The following is a 16,762-nucleotide window of genomic DNA, read 5'->3' as shown; positions in this document are numbered from 1 at the left end:
TTCAATAGAAATGTATACTCAAGCAGGGGTCTCTTTATTAGAGATATGTGTATTTATAGATGTATATATACATAAGATTATCATATATCTATTTGTAAATATATAGAATATATGGATGTGACGGTTCCTTTCATACTACTGTGACTGACTTGTCCTTCCCTTGAAACCCATCTGCATCTTCTGCATCTTGAGCCTGCTGGTTTTCCATGTGAAGCAACGTTTGTGGTGTGTGCTCAGCAGATTCCTGGCTCTCAGGCGGACAGTTTTGCAGCAGAGACGGATTTGGGGAGAGGGAGGTCTGGTTGGTGTCAAGCACATCCAGACTGGTCGTGGTAGTGACAACCGAATCACTGAAGATTGTGTTTGAGAAGACAGAGTTAAAAGTGAACGAGGAGCCAAAAAGGGACTCCTGCACAGGAGGTTTGGTGCTGTCTGTGGTAACAACAACCGCTGGGTCTCTTGGAGGTTTGACTGGAGGCGTTGTCTCAGTCTCACTGTTCTTTGTGTCTGGTTCTGGTTGTTTCTGACTGGCCGTGTCCTCCTGATTATTGCTCTCTTCTGAAACCTGGACAGGGAGCTGGTCAGCCTTGACCCTGCAGTCGCTGCTGACACTGGAGCGTCGGGACGAGCCCTCTGCTGTAGAAATGACACTGCTGGCGCGGGGGAGGCTTTTAGGGGACTTAGGTACTTTGACCCTCCCGTCTTTTTCCAGAGGAGTAGAAAAGCAGTTGAGACAGCCAGACATTGATGAGGACTTACCCTGAACATACAGCACTGTGATTGGTGAACAAGCAGAGGCTCGTGCAACTTCAGTTTCCCTAGGAACCGATTTTGAATTCAACCCACTGAGCCCTTGGTTCATTTTTGCTGTGCCTCCTGAATCTGACGAGCGACGACTAACCTTTACTCTTGACCCCCTTCGTATGCTTTTTGTACCCCTTGTGAGCCAGAACTCCTGAGACAGTGCAGCATCTTTCTGTTTAGGTGTAGGCTGTACCTCTAAAATCTGTCTGTTGGTGGTGGGCATTGTACAGGATTTGTCTTTGTGCTGCTGCTGCTTTGTGCTATGCTGAGGAGTGGAGGTATCACTGGGAGCCTGGTAGGAGGAGCGACGTGAGGGTGGCTGCTGGACAGGGCTGCTCCCGTTTGACCACGGCTCATTTTCCATGCTCAGGCTGAATTCACCGCTGCTCTCGCTTTGGGCTCGACTCTGGACCCCATTCACCCCTGCAAAGAGATTACAGTACAACGTAATGCCGTACAGACAAATTTGAAATTCTTTGATCATGAAAACATCTGTTGGTTGTATTAATATCATATTCTACATGGCCAACAGGGAGCAGCAGAGTCAAGCATTAGTAATAACTGATGTTGGCCTTGGTGATCAGCATAGAGATTAATATGAAACAAGGTCATGTTTGCGATTTGATGGATTTACTCTAATTCCTGAGCTGGTTATACATCTGCATGCTTGCTGAATCCTCTAAACGAGTATCCAGAAGGTTTTACCGTGATTTTGCAGCTCGTCATTGTCCTCAAATCCACACGGCACAATCCTATCGTTCGAACCCTTGTCTGCAGGGCATAAAAGGAGAAATCACTGAGTGGTTATAGGAGATTAACGCTTTCCAGAACTTCAAGCTTCTAATAAGGAACACAGAGTCAGTGTTGTACTTGTATCATGGATGACTCTACCTGTCACACAGAGCTCAGAAGCATCTGGAACAGTGTCAGTGATGTGGCTGTTGAGATGGCCAGATGTCAGAGTGGTGGGATGATGAAGGTGGAGGATGGATAAGATGGAGGTGGTAAGGGATGAGGTCAGTGGGTGCTTTATGCCCTCCTGTGCATCGGCCTCTGATCCTTCCAGCTGCTGTGAACTCTCAGCCCATCGGTGGGCCTCAAACGGGGGCGGGGGACAAGATAAGCTGCTCAAGGCTACATTGTTGGATGAAGGAATGGAAGGAGCAGGAAGTGGATGAAAGGAGAGTGATAGACATGTGAAATGATCATGCAAATTACGAGGTTTTTGTTTTCAGTAGTTTGGTCACTGTGACAGAGCCAGATAGCCTATACTCATTATATTATTACATTATACTGAATCTGGATCCATCCTGCTCCTGGCAGGACACAGCTCCTGCAGCAAGAGTGTCTTCCTGCAATGCAGCATTTCTTTGACCTCTATAGTTCTAATAAAATAACTCACACTGTTTAAGTTTAGCCACAGTTAGTGTAATGAAATGAGGTTGCCACTGATTTAGACACTGTGAGCATATTATTCTTAGTGATTTTGCATTTTTTGGACAAAAAAGAATCACACTTATGCTAGCCTTATGTTAGCATTATGGAATTTAGAACATCAAAATAATTAATCATGGTGGTGCGAGTGAAAGAAAAGACAAGAGTTAAGATGGGACCAGAAACCGGGCCGCAGTCTTTCTTACACATGGAACGACGGAAGAGGGACTTGACTTTGTCTCTGTCCTTCAGCCTGTTCCTCATACGGGGAAACATTTTCTGAGTGGCTTTTTAACATCAAGCCCGTTCACATGTAGACGGACATGATGGGAGAGAGGGGATTGATGCAAGCAGAGAGTACGGGAAGTAAAGGGGGAGATAGGAAGGAAGAGAAGAGACAAGGGGAAAAGGAAGGCAAGGGCATAGGGAGGAAGGAAATAAATACATAAAGACAAGGATAAGACACAGTGAAGACATACTGAGGATTGTTCACACATCTCAGGAATAGCGATTCTTTGGACATGACACACATTAATACATGCTTCTGATGTTCCAAAATCTCATTCTTTATGTTTAAGTTTGAAACTAAAAGCATTAAAGGATACTAATTTTCTTCTGTAGTCAAGCACATTTCAAGCAACTGAATTTTCTCAGTTTGTAAAACGGTGTGGAGGTCGTGGACAATGGACTAACGAACATGAGCGGCTGTAAACAGTGCTGAAACAGGCTGACTGTAAACTGATGTGAGTTATTACATCTCCTTTAAAAATGCTGAGGTGGAGTGGGAGGTTTTGTCAAGGTGACTATCGGTTCATCCATGCCTCTCTGTACACTTGATCTCCGTGTGAATTTGAGAAGGATATACTCACAGCTGTTACGCTGGGGTGAGACGACATCACCTACTGCAGTGGAGGTTGAGCCTCCATAGCCATCTGAGCTGATGAAAGAACCGTTGTCATGAGAGGAGAGGCGGGGCTCAGGAACGCCTGAGTGTGTAGGGGTGGGTGGGCGATCAGGTCCATGCTCACGGCTGTTGGATTTTATCAGCTTCTTCAGCTTTAGAGTTATCCAGTTCCCACGTCTGTGGAAGAGCAGGTATACGAGAGGAATGACCAGAAATATATGTCACATGTGCAGATATAAGACATATAGGAGGGTGAGCTGGAACAGATAAAGTGCACTGGGAATCAAGCGGTAAAACGAGCTAGAAAAGTTCAATGTTCTGTGTTCCGTTGTCTGAATGGAAACTTAACCCCTTAATGCCTGAATTGATTTTTCAGTTATATAAAGAAATTAATTATTTGTGTTTTAGTTTACCACTCCGACCGGTCCTACGAGAAACTAGTGCTTGCAAAAGGTTCCTAGGAATTTTTTGAATGTGCACAAACCGAAATTGGAGTATTACATGCGTTATTTCGGCTGCAGTCTGAGCGGAAACAGTGCGTCGCGAATTCGCGACACTAGACGTGAAGGGGTTAAAGCAGTTATTCTCAATATCCCTGTATTAATGAAGAACTACTACACTTAATTAGAGAGTTTTGTTTTCAGTTCAGCCCCAAACAGCAGAGGATTAAAGTTAGTAACTAGTAAGTTAGAAAACCTTGATAAGTATTTTGAAACGAACCCACTGTTGCCTTCAAGAAATTGGCGGAAACCAAAACAGAGCTATAACAGATGAATACTAAAGTTGTTCTGTACCTGGTAAATATGAAACTTACCTGCGTGGAGGCGAGGGCTCATAAAACTTGTATTGGTCCATTATCTTTTCCTCCAGCTTCTCCTTCTGCCTCCTCAAGTCATTAAGCTTGTCACTGAACCGAGAAAAGCAAAGAGAGAAGATAGACAGATCCTAATTAAAACTTTGGGCCTGCTTGTGAGCAGGGCGTTTAGTGTCCCCAACAGGGTAGAGTGCCGTCTGCAAGTATCAAGCACTGAGCCTTTATGCAACGGCTCATTAACAAAATTCTGTGGCGTGAGCTAAATCAACAGATAAGACCAGATTTAACTTGTCATGAGTGTGCTCACATATACTGCCGTTCTTCAACATGAAACAGATCCTTGCTTTCCATTGTCTGCTCCAGCAGGGTCCGGTTCTGTAGCATCAGGGTTTCAATCTGGCAGAGCAGGTGCCGATTCTCCTCCTCAAGGTTGCCCTTCAACTGGCTGAGCAACTAAATATCACATAGACATGGAGGCAAATTTCAATTATGAAAACAAAAAGCCACAACACATACATGTAGTTAATTAAGTCTATGTAACGGACAAGAGAGTTTGTCCAGACTGAGGTCAACAAATTTAAGATATTGTGTTTAAGAGCCAATACCAGACCATTTAAACCTTCTACACGTCCATACCTCACACTGGTTGGTGAGTTTTGTGGAGGTGATGTCCAGCTGCTGAAAGTCCTTTTTGAGCTTGGAAAAGTCAGCCTCTAGCCAGGTGTGCTCCAGCTTGGCCTCATTCAGCTGGCTCTTGAGCTGCTTGTGATCCGCTGTCAGCGCCTCGTTGTCGTTAAGAAGCTGACGGTATGTCTGGTTCAGCCTTAAAAACATGCACAGTGATAATTATACTCTTCTCTAACCCTGTATCCGTGCGCGATCTTGGTGTGTGCTGGTGCGGAGCTTCTCCAGCGTGAAGTGCTTCCTCACCAGTCCTTCTCATCGCGGAGCCTGCAGCATTCAGCAGCAGTCGTCCTGTGCTGTTCTTTCTCCAGAGCCATCTTCATCTGCTCTTCCTTCAGCGCTTTCTCCAGGTCTTCTAGCTTGGTCCGCTGCTGCAACAGGCTGTTGTATCTAAATATAACAGAACACAAACACACACGAACATGCAGAGATTCTGTATGACATTACTTGACCACACCTGCATAAAGACATCTTTAGTTTCAATGCTTTCATCATTAACTCATCCTCATTAGTAACTTGAACTGACTTAAATGAGTGGATTTACAAAAAGCCTCCTTGTCTCTCCCACCTGTCCTGCAGTGTGCGATGCTCCAGCTCCAGGGTGCGGTGGGCGTTTTTCAAACAGCCATGTTTACCCATCAGAGTTTCATACTCCATGGCTTGTCGCTCATGCAGAACTGCCAGCCGCTCGTGATCTCGTAATAACTGCTCGTGAACACCGCGCATCTCTTCGCGTTCACGTGTGACACTGTCCCGCTCACCTTCAGTCCCAGCCTGCTGCTGCTGCAGCAGAGCATTCTGAGCCATGAGGGAGGCACTCTGTGAATTCAGAGTAGACTTCTCCACCTAAAGAAGGAGGCCAAGAAGTTATTGTGGCATAAACGTCATTCATGTCCTAGAACAAGTAAAGGCTCACAGGGGAATCTTAGAGGAGGTGTTAAGTGAAGGTTATTATAGAAACTGCTGTGTATTGTAATGTCACCTGCAGGTTAGCGTTCTGTGTCTGCAGGGCTGTGTTGTTCTCCTGCAGCGAGGCAGCCTGCCTCTGCAGGGCAAGAATCTGAGCCTGCTGACTTTCAGACTGACTTTCCAGCTGTTTTAGTTGGGCCTGCACAGCCTGGCGCTCTGCCTCCAGTGTTGCATTCTGCACAGGGAGGGGAGAGAGGAGAGCAGAGGAGAGGAAAAAGGGGAGATAAACAGCGTAGAGTTAGGTTTAGGATAGATAATTTGTTGTCTATTTTCAATATTAAATCAGCCTTTTAAGGAAAGTCTGTCCTGTAAAAAAACCCTTGAAATAATTAAATACTACAACGTTGTATAGGTTATCAGAGGTCAGTCATTTACATTTCTCTCAACTTCAATGAGGTGGTCTTTGAGCTTCAGCAGTTCCTTAGTCGCCTCATGGCTTTCACGCAGCCACTCGCTTACGGTTTTGCCTGTCTCTCTTGGAGGGGTGGAGCTTGATGTTGTGGACTCCTCCTCCAGCTTCTGTTGTAAGGCCTCTAAGCTCAGCTTCACCTGCGTGAGGGGAAGGGAACAAACACTTAGATCTGGAGAACCCAACACACCTCCAAACATTCCTTAGACTTACCGCCTTCAGCTCTTGGCGCAACTGTTGGTTCTGGGACGAGGACTCCTGCAGACGAGCTTCCAGAGCAGCCATCTTGTCGTCTTTAATCTGCAGAGACTTTTTAAGAGATTTCTCCAACTCTGACTCCAACATCTTAAACCTGCTGCAAAGAGGAAAAAAAGATTTGGAAAAAAAGAAATCCTCCTTAGTTGTGATATTCTCTTGAGTTCTTAGAGGACAGAAAGATGGAGCTCTAAGTATGTATGCACCTGTTGTCTGGCGTCTCTTCTTCAGCCTGCTGTGCACTCTCCTGGTTCAGAACCTTCATCTCCAGTTCATGGGCAAGTCTCTCCAGTTCATTATCTCTCTGTTGGGTCTTCAGCTTCTCACTCACCAACTCCTGCAGTTGGACAAAATATTCTGGTTGTACTGAATAGGTTTCTAACCACACTAGTAACATGGCTTGAGGCATTACAATGTCATTAAGTTGGCCCACGTATATAGTGGAATATCTTCGAAAACTATTGTATGTATTGGCATCAAATGCAGTACATATATGCATACTCTCCACACAGCTGTGAACTATCCAGTACTTTTACTAAACAACTCCAAAAATAATCACATTCCAATTATTTTGCGCCAAGTCTAATCAGCAAGTCAACATACTGATGGCTAGCATGTTAGCATACTGACATTAGCATTTACTTCAAAGCTCCCTCGTGTCTAAGAATATTCTCATGAAGTTGGAATGGCAGTCAGGAAATACTAACCAAATGTTAACTTTGGACAAACCCTTTAAGGCTAAGTATGTAAGTAAAAATGTATTTTTAAAGCACCTTTCATTCAAAACGTTTGGGCCCCAATTATTCTAACACCCTAATGTACAAGCTAGCTTAAAAACTAATGCTTTAGTGACAGTCTTTGGTCATATAAGAATATAAAATTGAATGACAGATTTGTTTATTCAGATATTTGTTTTGGACCATAATTCACACACGGTTATAAAATATCAGATAAACTAAAACACATTACACATTCGGTCAGTCCTCACCTCTCTGAGCGTTGCCAGAGTCCTCTGGTCGATAGCAGCTTGCTTGGTCAGTTCTCTGTTGTCTCTCTCCAGGCCTTTGACCCTCTCAGCAGTTTCTCTTAACCCCTCCACCTCCTTGACGAGAAAACGCATCTCCCTTTCCAAGCTTGCCATGCAGACATTACTGCTGTCTAAGTTGGCTTCCTGGATTTCAGCCTGAAACAGAGGAAGTTAAAATAATCGTAATTTTCTTCAAGTGCAGCTGACACCTAGAAAACAAGGTTACCTACCTGCTGCCGGAGACGTCGATTCTCTTTCTCTAGCTGCCTCTTGTCTCTCTCCAGAGTGGTGGTTTCATGCTCCAGGCCCTGCTTCTCTGTTTCTAGTTGCTCCAGACGTCTTGCAGATATCCGCAGTTCCTCTAAGGTGGCTTGCAAACTGTGGTTCTCCGCCTCCAGCTCCTGAACTTCTGCCTCCAGACGCTGAACTTTTCGGTCTTAAGAGATGAAAAAGAATAGAATGCACATCTTAATTAGGAATTATTGCATTATGTGACTGCATATTAAATGTTTAATTGATGCACATAACCTACCAGTGTTGTCGAGGGAAGTCTGTAGATGCTGATTAACTGTTTCCAGGTTCCTGCACTTGGCCTCCAGTCGCTGTGTGTGCTTGCTGGCATAGGACGACCGTGTTGGCAGACCTGTGAAGACGCTTTCATGGCAGGGACTGCTGCTCCTTGAGCCAGGAGAGTGAACACAAGATCCGACAAAACAATGGAGCCTATTGTGATTGTTTTCTAAGACCTCCAGATCAGACATAATGTCTTTGAAAGAGTCTCCACTGCCTCCATCCTCGAGCTGTCCTTTCTCCTGAATATGAAGGTCTGGATTATCTGTGAGGAGGATCTCACTCTGGACTCTCTCCAGCTGTTCTGTATGAAGCTGCTGATGGCAGCTTGAATCTCCATTCACCATCTGCTGTGATACTGTGCTGAGGTTGAACACATCAGCGTAGTTTTCCGTGGAGATGTGGAATACTGAGGGCTGGTCTGTTGATGAAGTACAGTTGTTAGAGCTACACGCTGCCTGGCGGATATGTTTGGTTTGTGTGCTGTTGTTAACTGTAGCTCTGAGTTCCTCTATGGTCCTCAGGAGACTTTGGTTCTCCTTCTCCAGCTTCAGCATCCGACTACGGGTCCTCTCACTGACCTCCTCGCTCAGAGTCTGTTGGCCTTTAGACAAACACACAAGTTTCGGCCCATGACTAGCAGCAAACAGACATAGTTAGGTTTTGGTAAGTAAGTATTCTTATTTCTCAAATAATCCTAAAATTGTGATAATTTACGTCATTTTATAATTAAGACTGGAACATTTGTACTTAAACCAGGTATATATGAGAAGTTTTAAAGTATAGTTCTCTTCATTTGAATATTACTGTTTCTTAATTCTATGGAGTTCAACCAGGCTGTGAAGACAGGGGTACTTTTCTGCATGCAATGACATTAATAGCATATTTGGAGTCATGGTCTCTGGGTCTTTCAAGTAATTCTAATAGCTAGAAGCAATCATGCATGCATGTACATAATTTACATACTCATTTCCTTATCTACCCACTTTCCGCATCCATTAACATGGGCTCCCATTACTTCACCATGAAACCACTTCTTACCCTCAGAGTTTTCTGTGGTCTTAGAGAGTTGCTCTAACTCCCAGCCAAGATGTTGGGACTCCTCCATGCTCCTTCTCTGTGCCAAACACAAACCCAGATTCTCCTCCTGCAGCTCTTCAATGCGCCTCCTATCAGCCTCCCGCTCCTAAAGGGAAATCACAAAGTATCAAAGCACTAGCAGACCATTAAATCGAATTCTTTGTTTCAACTACATTTCAAGCAATCTTTATTGTCATTTCTGAAAGAGGTTTAATACCAAACAACACAAAAATAACTAAGCAAGAAAAATTTTGTTTGTGTAGAGACGTCTGACCTGTTCCATGTCATGGACGCGGGCATTCAGCAGCAGACTGTGCTTCTCCAGTTGATGGATTTTATCTGAGCGTGCCCTCCAGCCTTCTAGCTGATCTTGCAATACCTCTTTGGTCTCCTGAAGCACCCTGTTATCCTCCTTTAGCTCCTAAGGCACGAAAACTAAAAGTTATTACACTGCATTTTACAATCCTATCACCAGTGAATGATTAAAATATCAACAGTTGTTTTAATCAAATGTAGTAAAAACTCAGTCTCAGAAATCACTGGCAAAGTATTTATACTGCATCAACCTCCACTTTGGCCTTGTAGAACTCTATCTTGTGCAGTTGCTCCCTGTAGCGTCCCACTTCACTCTCCAGCTTGTCCGCCTTGATGGCTCTCTCTCTCAGGGCGTCCAGCTCGTCACGGTACGTTCGGGCTGCACGCGCATCCACAAGCAGCTGGGAGTTCTGGTGAAGGTTCAGACAGAGGCGTTTCATTCATAGCACACCTATATCTTATGTGGGAAATCTCTTCCATCAGATTGTCTCTTATTATGTCAGTTCAAATATTCAAAGCTGCACACATCAATGTCTGCATATCACACAATGGATAAAATAGAAACCCACAGAAACTCTGGACTTCCTCTTAGGGATACTGTACACATTAGTGTCTAAATCTCATTGCTTTGGTTTCACAGGCTGCATTTTTATAGATTTAGTCTGAGGGCTCTTGTCAATCTTGTCAATGTTTTAAGGTGCAGCAAGCAGTTATGAACACAGTTTCAACTTGGCTGAATGCTAACTAAATACATTCGGATGTTGCTCAGAGTACGTATGTTTTGTTTTGTTGATAACATGATGTTGTGTATTTATGTTTCTTAATACTTGTTCTATTGCCCCCACGAGGATAAAAATGCGGCCATCTAAGCCACATGTCATAAACTAAGAATACAAGTAGGGATCTCCTGTTCAAACAAATCCATAGGAGGTTTAGTTGTAACTCTGAGCCTGTGTTCAGAGGTTCAATTTGGCTGTTATTAAACACTGCCCTGCAGCAAAGTGTGGTCTATTCTATTAATCTGCGTAAGCTGCAGAGAGGTCAGGAGGTTACTGCGCGTCACCATTACAATGATCTGCAATTTATTCTTCTCTGATTTCAGACCTCCTGCTGGATCCTCTTCAGCTCTGCCTCCATGTTCTCCAGTTCGTGTCTGCTATCCAGCATCTGCTCACTCTTCTCCTCTCTGGGGTCAGATGAGCCGTGCAGAGAAACAGTTAGGTGGATGGATTAGCTTGCATTACTACATTTCATCGCTTTGATCAAAATCAAAACCATAATTAGACTCTCATTATTACTGCTAAAAGCGAACTAAAAGTAGCACAAACACACATAACTGATATTGACACAAAGGTGATTAAACACCTTTTAATTCTCATTCCCAAATGCAGATGAGAAAACAGATGTGTCTTGTCATAGACATACTGCATCCCATACTATGGTCTTTGTGCATAAAAGAACAGTTTAAAGCCTGGGTCATTCAAAAGTTCATACTCAACTGTGCCTGATGTGATATTGTGTTTGCTCAGAAGCAGTGGTGAGTGAACCTGAACATTACAACAGGGGACAATACAGCAGAGAAGATGGGATGGAGACCATGGATGGACTCGTGTTCTCAACTGGATGTGTGTGTGTGTGTGTGTGGTATCTGCAGAAATGCAGAGCAAATGTGGGTCAGCGGTAGTGCACAGCCATGGAACCTGCCAAGCTGGCTGTAATGTGGGCCAAACTCTGCGGGGCATCGCTTATCCCGTAGTATCTCTCTCTCTCTCTCTCTCTCCCTCTCGCGCTCTCTCTCTCTTTCTTTCCATAGAGGAAAGGCAGTCGTCACTAGCAACTACCCTGAAGTGAACCTCCAGAACAATTAACTCAATCATCCTTTTTTCATGGGAGTGTTTCTCTTCTTGATAAACAGTTTGGTGATATTTAATTTACACAACAAATTCACAAATTCATGGAAGTAAATTATTTTTTTTTTCTTCTAGGTACTCACAGTTCTTGTCTAAGTCGTCTGATCTTTGCCTTGGAGTCAGCCAACTCCACCGCTAGATGCTGCTGCGTCCCCACCTGCTGCTGCTGCATGCTGGGAGAGTAGCTACCAGACTGTGGGCTGGAGGGACTACAGAGCAAGCTAACCACACCGTCTTTTTCTTGCATTAGTTCTGCTATAGTCTGCAGGAAGAAAGGGGTAAGCAGGTTGAATATTAGAGCTGCAGAGAACTTATATTCAGTTTAATATCTTTGTACTTAGTGTAAAATGTAAAGGCAGAAAATGAAAGAAGTATGCTGTATGTACACATGCAAGTACCTCCAGGTGGGTATCCCTCTGGTCCAGCAGGTGTTGCAGGTGTGTAGCCATGCTCCTCGCTACTGCCTCCATGTCATCTGGGTGCACCTCACTGGAATCCAACCACTGGAGATCCAGCAAGTTCTCCTGACTGTGGGTCAACTGGTAAGCATGCGAATGAACAGTCAGGGTAGTGTGAGAAAGAAGGATTCAATATCAACCCAAAAAACACATTGATTTGTTTCTGGTTGATATTGAGTAGTATGGATTTACTGTACAACAGTGCTGTGGCATTCAAAGCACGAGTCATAAAAAGTCACATACCTCCTGAATGTGTGCAGCTATTGCAGCCTTTGTGTCAAAATCAAGTGTCTGGATCCTCTCGATGTACTCCTCTTTCTTCTCACACTGCAAATAAGCAACAGTGGAAACACGTTTGGCACAGTACCTAACACAGACAACTATAAACAAATGAAAAAAGTGTTCATGTGTTGAGCTTAAACATCAGACAGCCTGTCAGCATTTACCTGGACTGCACATCCCAGCAATAATAGCAACATCTTCCTCATTTCATCCAGACTTTGTTCTATGGAGAGTTAAAAAAAAAATAGTTAATGATCTGAAAGATAACCTATGAAGCACTATTGGCACAGATTTAAACTGGATAAAGTGCTGGCTGGTGAATTTGGGTCACCACTTGGCGAAGCCGTGCCATCACAAGCCAGTGTGGTTATCAGACTGATAGTGTGTAATTGAATTAGAATGGTTTTGCAGTTTTCTCCACTGAATTAAAATTAAATCTCAACAGTATTTTGCAAGGGTAGTTATTCTTAGTTTTTAAACAAGCAAATGACACTAAGTCTGTAAACATGTCCTAATCTTTAAGAGAAATCAAGCCGTGCAGTAACCGCAAACAGAGTAAACATTAATTTCTATGCCAGCATATACTAATTTACCAGCCTCAATACGAGGGAGAGAGTTGTTTCAAAAGAGTGTACCACAGTAAGGAGTCCTGCCAAGCAGCAACACATTGGGCAAAGGAATCATGATCAGCTGTCTCAGATTATGCTGCAAGAAAAGATAAAGAGAAAAAGAGATATGGGGAGAGAAAAAACAAGATAAGGACATTTTTTTACTTTTATTTTTTTTGCGAAAGTGAATCAAGGACAGAACTCTTCTAGCAGTCTAGTCAAAGTGCCTGAATGGTAAGGAACGTATGTATGTACAGCACATAGCAGCTGCTTAAACACATGTATAGAAACACAGCCAACAAATGCTCTGAATGGGTAAATGGCAGAGCCAGTTTCCCTGGTGCAGTGGGGAAATCCTCCAAAACTGTTTGCTGCAGCCTGGTTTCAGACTATAAGCGGAGGGCTTCGTTCATGTGTGTGCAGCGTGCGTATGTGCAGTGTAGGTATTGTTATTAAATCCTTATGATCAACAGTGAGTACTAGTGTAGTGTAGAGTGTAGAAATGCAACAGTGGAGTGGAGTTTAGTCTCACAAATACTAGTCGCAGCTTTTGGTGGCTCTCACTGTGGTCCTTTAAGTAAAGGTCAGCTGAATGGAGATGAATTTCCTATCATCCTCTCCTTTGATATCCTATGTGTAATAATGGAGTGCAGGACTGACATTCTTTTTAGTCTACATCTATCTTCTTTGCCTTATTTAACTGCATTCAAAAAGACAGATACGAATATACAATGGCTTGGAAGTTATACATAAATAAGGTTTTGGTGTTGCATTTTAAATCTGATAGAGGTTTTTCAGAGAATGACTGAGAATGATCAGTGCTGCATGGTTGTTAGCCATGCTAGCGACGCAGCTGGGTTGAACGCTCCGGCCTTAACTGGACAATCTATTGAATGGATTGCTGTGAAATGTTGTCCTTGTTTTCCGGAGGATGAAGTGTATTGGTGATCCCCTAGCATTCCTCCAGTTCTACCAGGCAGATACAAAAGGCACAAACCCAGTAATTTTAATATGCGTTGTTTTGATTCACACTGCTTTGTAGAGGCTATCATGGCCCCAAGAGGATAAAAAATACTCCTAATACATTATCTCTAGACTTTTCCCACATCTGAAAATTGTTTGGTATAGAATTCCCATGAAATGTTGTTGGTCCCCACACGTCATTATGATCCCTTGACTTTTTATCTATGACCTGCATAGGGTCAAAAATGTATTTTGCCTAGAAGGTAAAATTCTCCTACTATAAGTAGCATTCAGTTCCACTTTGAGTCAGTATGGCAGACAAGCTACCTGCTAAACGTTTGCATTTCACTCAAAGTTCTACTTGTTTCTCAGCCAGTGAAGCAGTCAAGTACTTCAGCTGACCTGAGAATAAAAATAACAACGACGGACTGCAGCAGTTCAACAGCTGCCCTACATATACAGTGCTTGATTAATAAGAATCATTTTAGGAAGGCTGAAAGCAAGAGCCGCAGTCTGCCTCAAAGATAAGCCTGAATGCGATCACTTGTTTCTCTTTCTATTCCGTTACGACCACAGCATGCTGGTACCACGATAAAAAGAAGCTACAGTTCCTTCACTGTGCTGATCTGTAGAACTTGACTGTCCTCGTTTGAACGGACCAGAAAGTTTTGGTCAAATTGTACTTAATTACTGCGACACACAAAGAAAATCCAAGATTCCAACATCGCTGGTGTCTGACCAAGAATCTCGTGACTTTATGTGTCAGTCCAAAGCACTGTCTGTCTGTCTGTCTGCCTGTCTGTCTGTTGCTCTGACTGCAGCTTTACTGCGGCTCTTGGCTGGGCTCTAACCTCGCTGCTGTGGTGATTACACAGATGTTGACATGGCCGATATTTAGGCCATGCATCTTAAGAAGAACTAGTTGATCTGCTGGGACGCAAGCGCTACCAAGTCATCCAGAGTGTGCGTGCATAATGGAAAGTTAAAGTAGAACTCGGTATAACATAATCCAATGTAAACAGAGAATTGAGTGCTTAGCAGCTTGTAGATTTCATGCAGCATATAAGATGTGATGCTGCTGGGAAACCAGGGAAGGAAGCATCCGAAACTCACCAGATAATATGTTCTGATTCGCTGGACCAGAAAGTTTAGATTCTGGATCCTCTGACTAGGATCCCTGCTCACTTTGTTTGCACCCTGAGGAGCAGCTGAGGGATTTCTGAAAATAGGAAACAACATAAAGGCATTTTACTTGATGTTTCTACCACTCCCAAACAAACACATGGCTGTCACTGGAGTCAGGGGGAAGAGGAAGCTGGTAAAGATCTTGGCTCAAAGATCGGCATGAAAACATGTCTGAGGTCGCTATTCATTCCTAACTTTAGCCCGTCTGACGTCATTTCTTTCAGCCACCAAACGGGAGTGTTTCTCAGCCAAATGGGGTGGCATTAGACTTTCCTCCTCAAAGAAATGCTTTAGCTGGATCCTCGGGCTGTTGGCTAGAGTCTACTGTAGTCTGTTGTTGAACTGTCAAAGTGTTATCACTCATGGACTTCAGTGCTGTTAAATAGGTCAGACGTCACCTTGGTGCTCAAGACAGGATATCTGATGTGCATAGACAAGAGTTTGTAGGAAACAGACTGAAGATGGGATGGACCAAATGTCAAAATTGGCCTGTGCATCCTTTTTTTTTTTTTTTTTAACTCTGCCCATCTCCCACTCAGCCCTATTTGTCCCATTTCGGTCCTCTTCCTCCCTCCCATCTGTGTCCCACTGGCTCTAAACACTAGGCCCTAATCCCAGAGGGTCTCCCAATCCAGGAGATTATCCCGCCTCTTCCCCTCCCATCAGCACAACATTGTTTTGCGTTTAGAGATGGTTATTGTGAGCCTGGGGGATAAGTGGGATGAATGGAGACTGTAGAGATAGACAGAATTATCCACAAGTGCACTGGGTCATCAGTTTTTCCTCTTCCTTTGCAACTCTTCAGTTTCAGTCTGCTGTCAGTGTCTGAAGAGTTTGTTTTTTTTAACTAGCATGAAGGCCCAATGCATGAACTCTATCAGTCTGTGTTTCTTAAGGATGAGGGTAATTCCTTCAGAACATACGGCAACCAAATGATAATCTCTTAAGTAGCACATTGACAGTATCTATGATGCCCTGCATGTTTTGTCAGATTTTTTCCTTCAAGCTGGTGTCTCTCTGCTCATCCATGTATAACTTTTATGCTAATTCAAAGATATTTTTGGGAGAAACCCTAACCTGTAAGTAATGAGGAAGTTGCAGTTAAAGTCTGCTGCAGACTACAAAGACCCCTTTTATTACTGCAGAGTGACAAAGCCGGTACTGTTGGCGCCCGGGTAAGAATGATACTGTATCGGTGGCTGCTACAGATGGCATGAGGTGAGAAAGATACTGACTATGATTTCTGTTTTAACCGTGCACCCAAATCCAGGTGAATGTCACCATCCGTCATTACTTAATGACAAATGCAGCATTAAATCTCTAACAGGCAAAAGCTTCAAAACACAGGCAGTTAATCTGCATATCCATCTGTTCACAACCTAGACTGGCAAATGTGTGACAAGCACACCACTGGCTGCAAAAATCAAACTGACAAAAAAGTGACTTACATCTGAGTCATGATGTCATTTAAAAAGACTCCATCCAGCAGTTCAGAAAAATCCAAGTGCATGCCCCCATCATTTGGCACGAACGTCTTCACCTAAATAACAAAGACAGCACAGGATGTGAGGTTGATAGCATGGTTGCTCTGGCAGGAAATCAAGAGTCTTCTGCATTACTCACCCAAGTGACAAGTGGGCTGAGCATGAACTGATCCAGGCTGGGCAGAAAAACTCCACTTTCCATCGCTACCACAGTTGTGAGTGACCAACTTCAACAGATCAAGCCAGGCTGTTTTAGTCAAGGAGAGACTGACAGAGGTAATACATTCCCTCACAGAAGTGGGGCAGTCTTGCAGAAGTGCACCGTTCAAGCCGTCCCATCCATCGCATCCAGACTAGTTGAGACTGTCCTCCTAATACTGCGGTTTTCTGAGTCAAGGTGTTTTCCTCTCAGACGCTCATCAGATCATCCAGTTTAAATGTCGCAAAGTCGCTGTTCAAACATATCCGCATTTTGTCCCGCAACACTACAAACACATCCTCCGTGGTCCTCTGCTGCAAAGGCATCTGCCGTCAATCCTCCCAACCCCTCCTCTTCCTCCCTCCTCCTCCTCCTCCTTTCCTCCCACCAGCATCCCTGCTCGTCAAA

The 16,762-nt window shown here is 43.8% G+C and overlaps 1 protein-coding gene across 1 annotated transcript; it reads right to left on the bottom strand.

Moving 5' to 3' along the window:
- Positions 1-106: 106 nt before the first annotated feature.
- Positions 107-16,357, bottom strand: LOC311500652 (girdin-like; the record flags this gene model as incomplete). Its single annotated transcript, XM_084562173.1, has 29 exons — positions 107-1,227; positions 1,510-1,575; positions 1,696-1,938; positions 2,445-2,525; positions 3,108-3,319; positions 3,957-4,049; positions 4,264-4,409; positions 4,593-4,779; positions 4,887-5,030; positions 5,209-5,486; positions 5,623-5,784; positions 5,985-6,158; positions 6,232-6,373; positions 6,480-6,610; positions 7,262-7,456; positions 7,531-7,736; positions 7,833-8,474; positions 8,912-9,056; positions 9,225-9,371; positions 9,517-9,675; positions 10,370-10,451; positions 11,259-11,437; positions 11,574-11,714; positions 11,877-11,960; positions 12,080-12,138; positions 12,551-12,620; positions 14,600-14,705; positions 16,120-16,211; positions 16,295-16,357. The coding sequence occupies 29 exons, from the start codon at positions 16,355-16,357 to the stop codon at positions 131-133; spliced, it is 5,526 nt and encodes a 1,841-aa protein (XP_084418299.1). The 3' UTR covers positions 107-130.
- Positions 16,358-16,762: the final 405 nt, after the last annotated feature.

Source organism: Chelon labrosus (assembly GCF_963514085.1).
Source record: "Chelon labrosus genome assembly, chromosome: 2".
Lineage (NCBI taxonomy): Eukaryota > Metazoa > Chordata > Actinopteri > Mugiliformes > Mugilidae > Chelon > Chelon labrosus.
The sequence above is the reverse complement of the archived record's forward strand: the minus strand, read 5'-3'. Positions and strand labels throughout refer to the sequence as shown.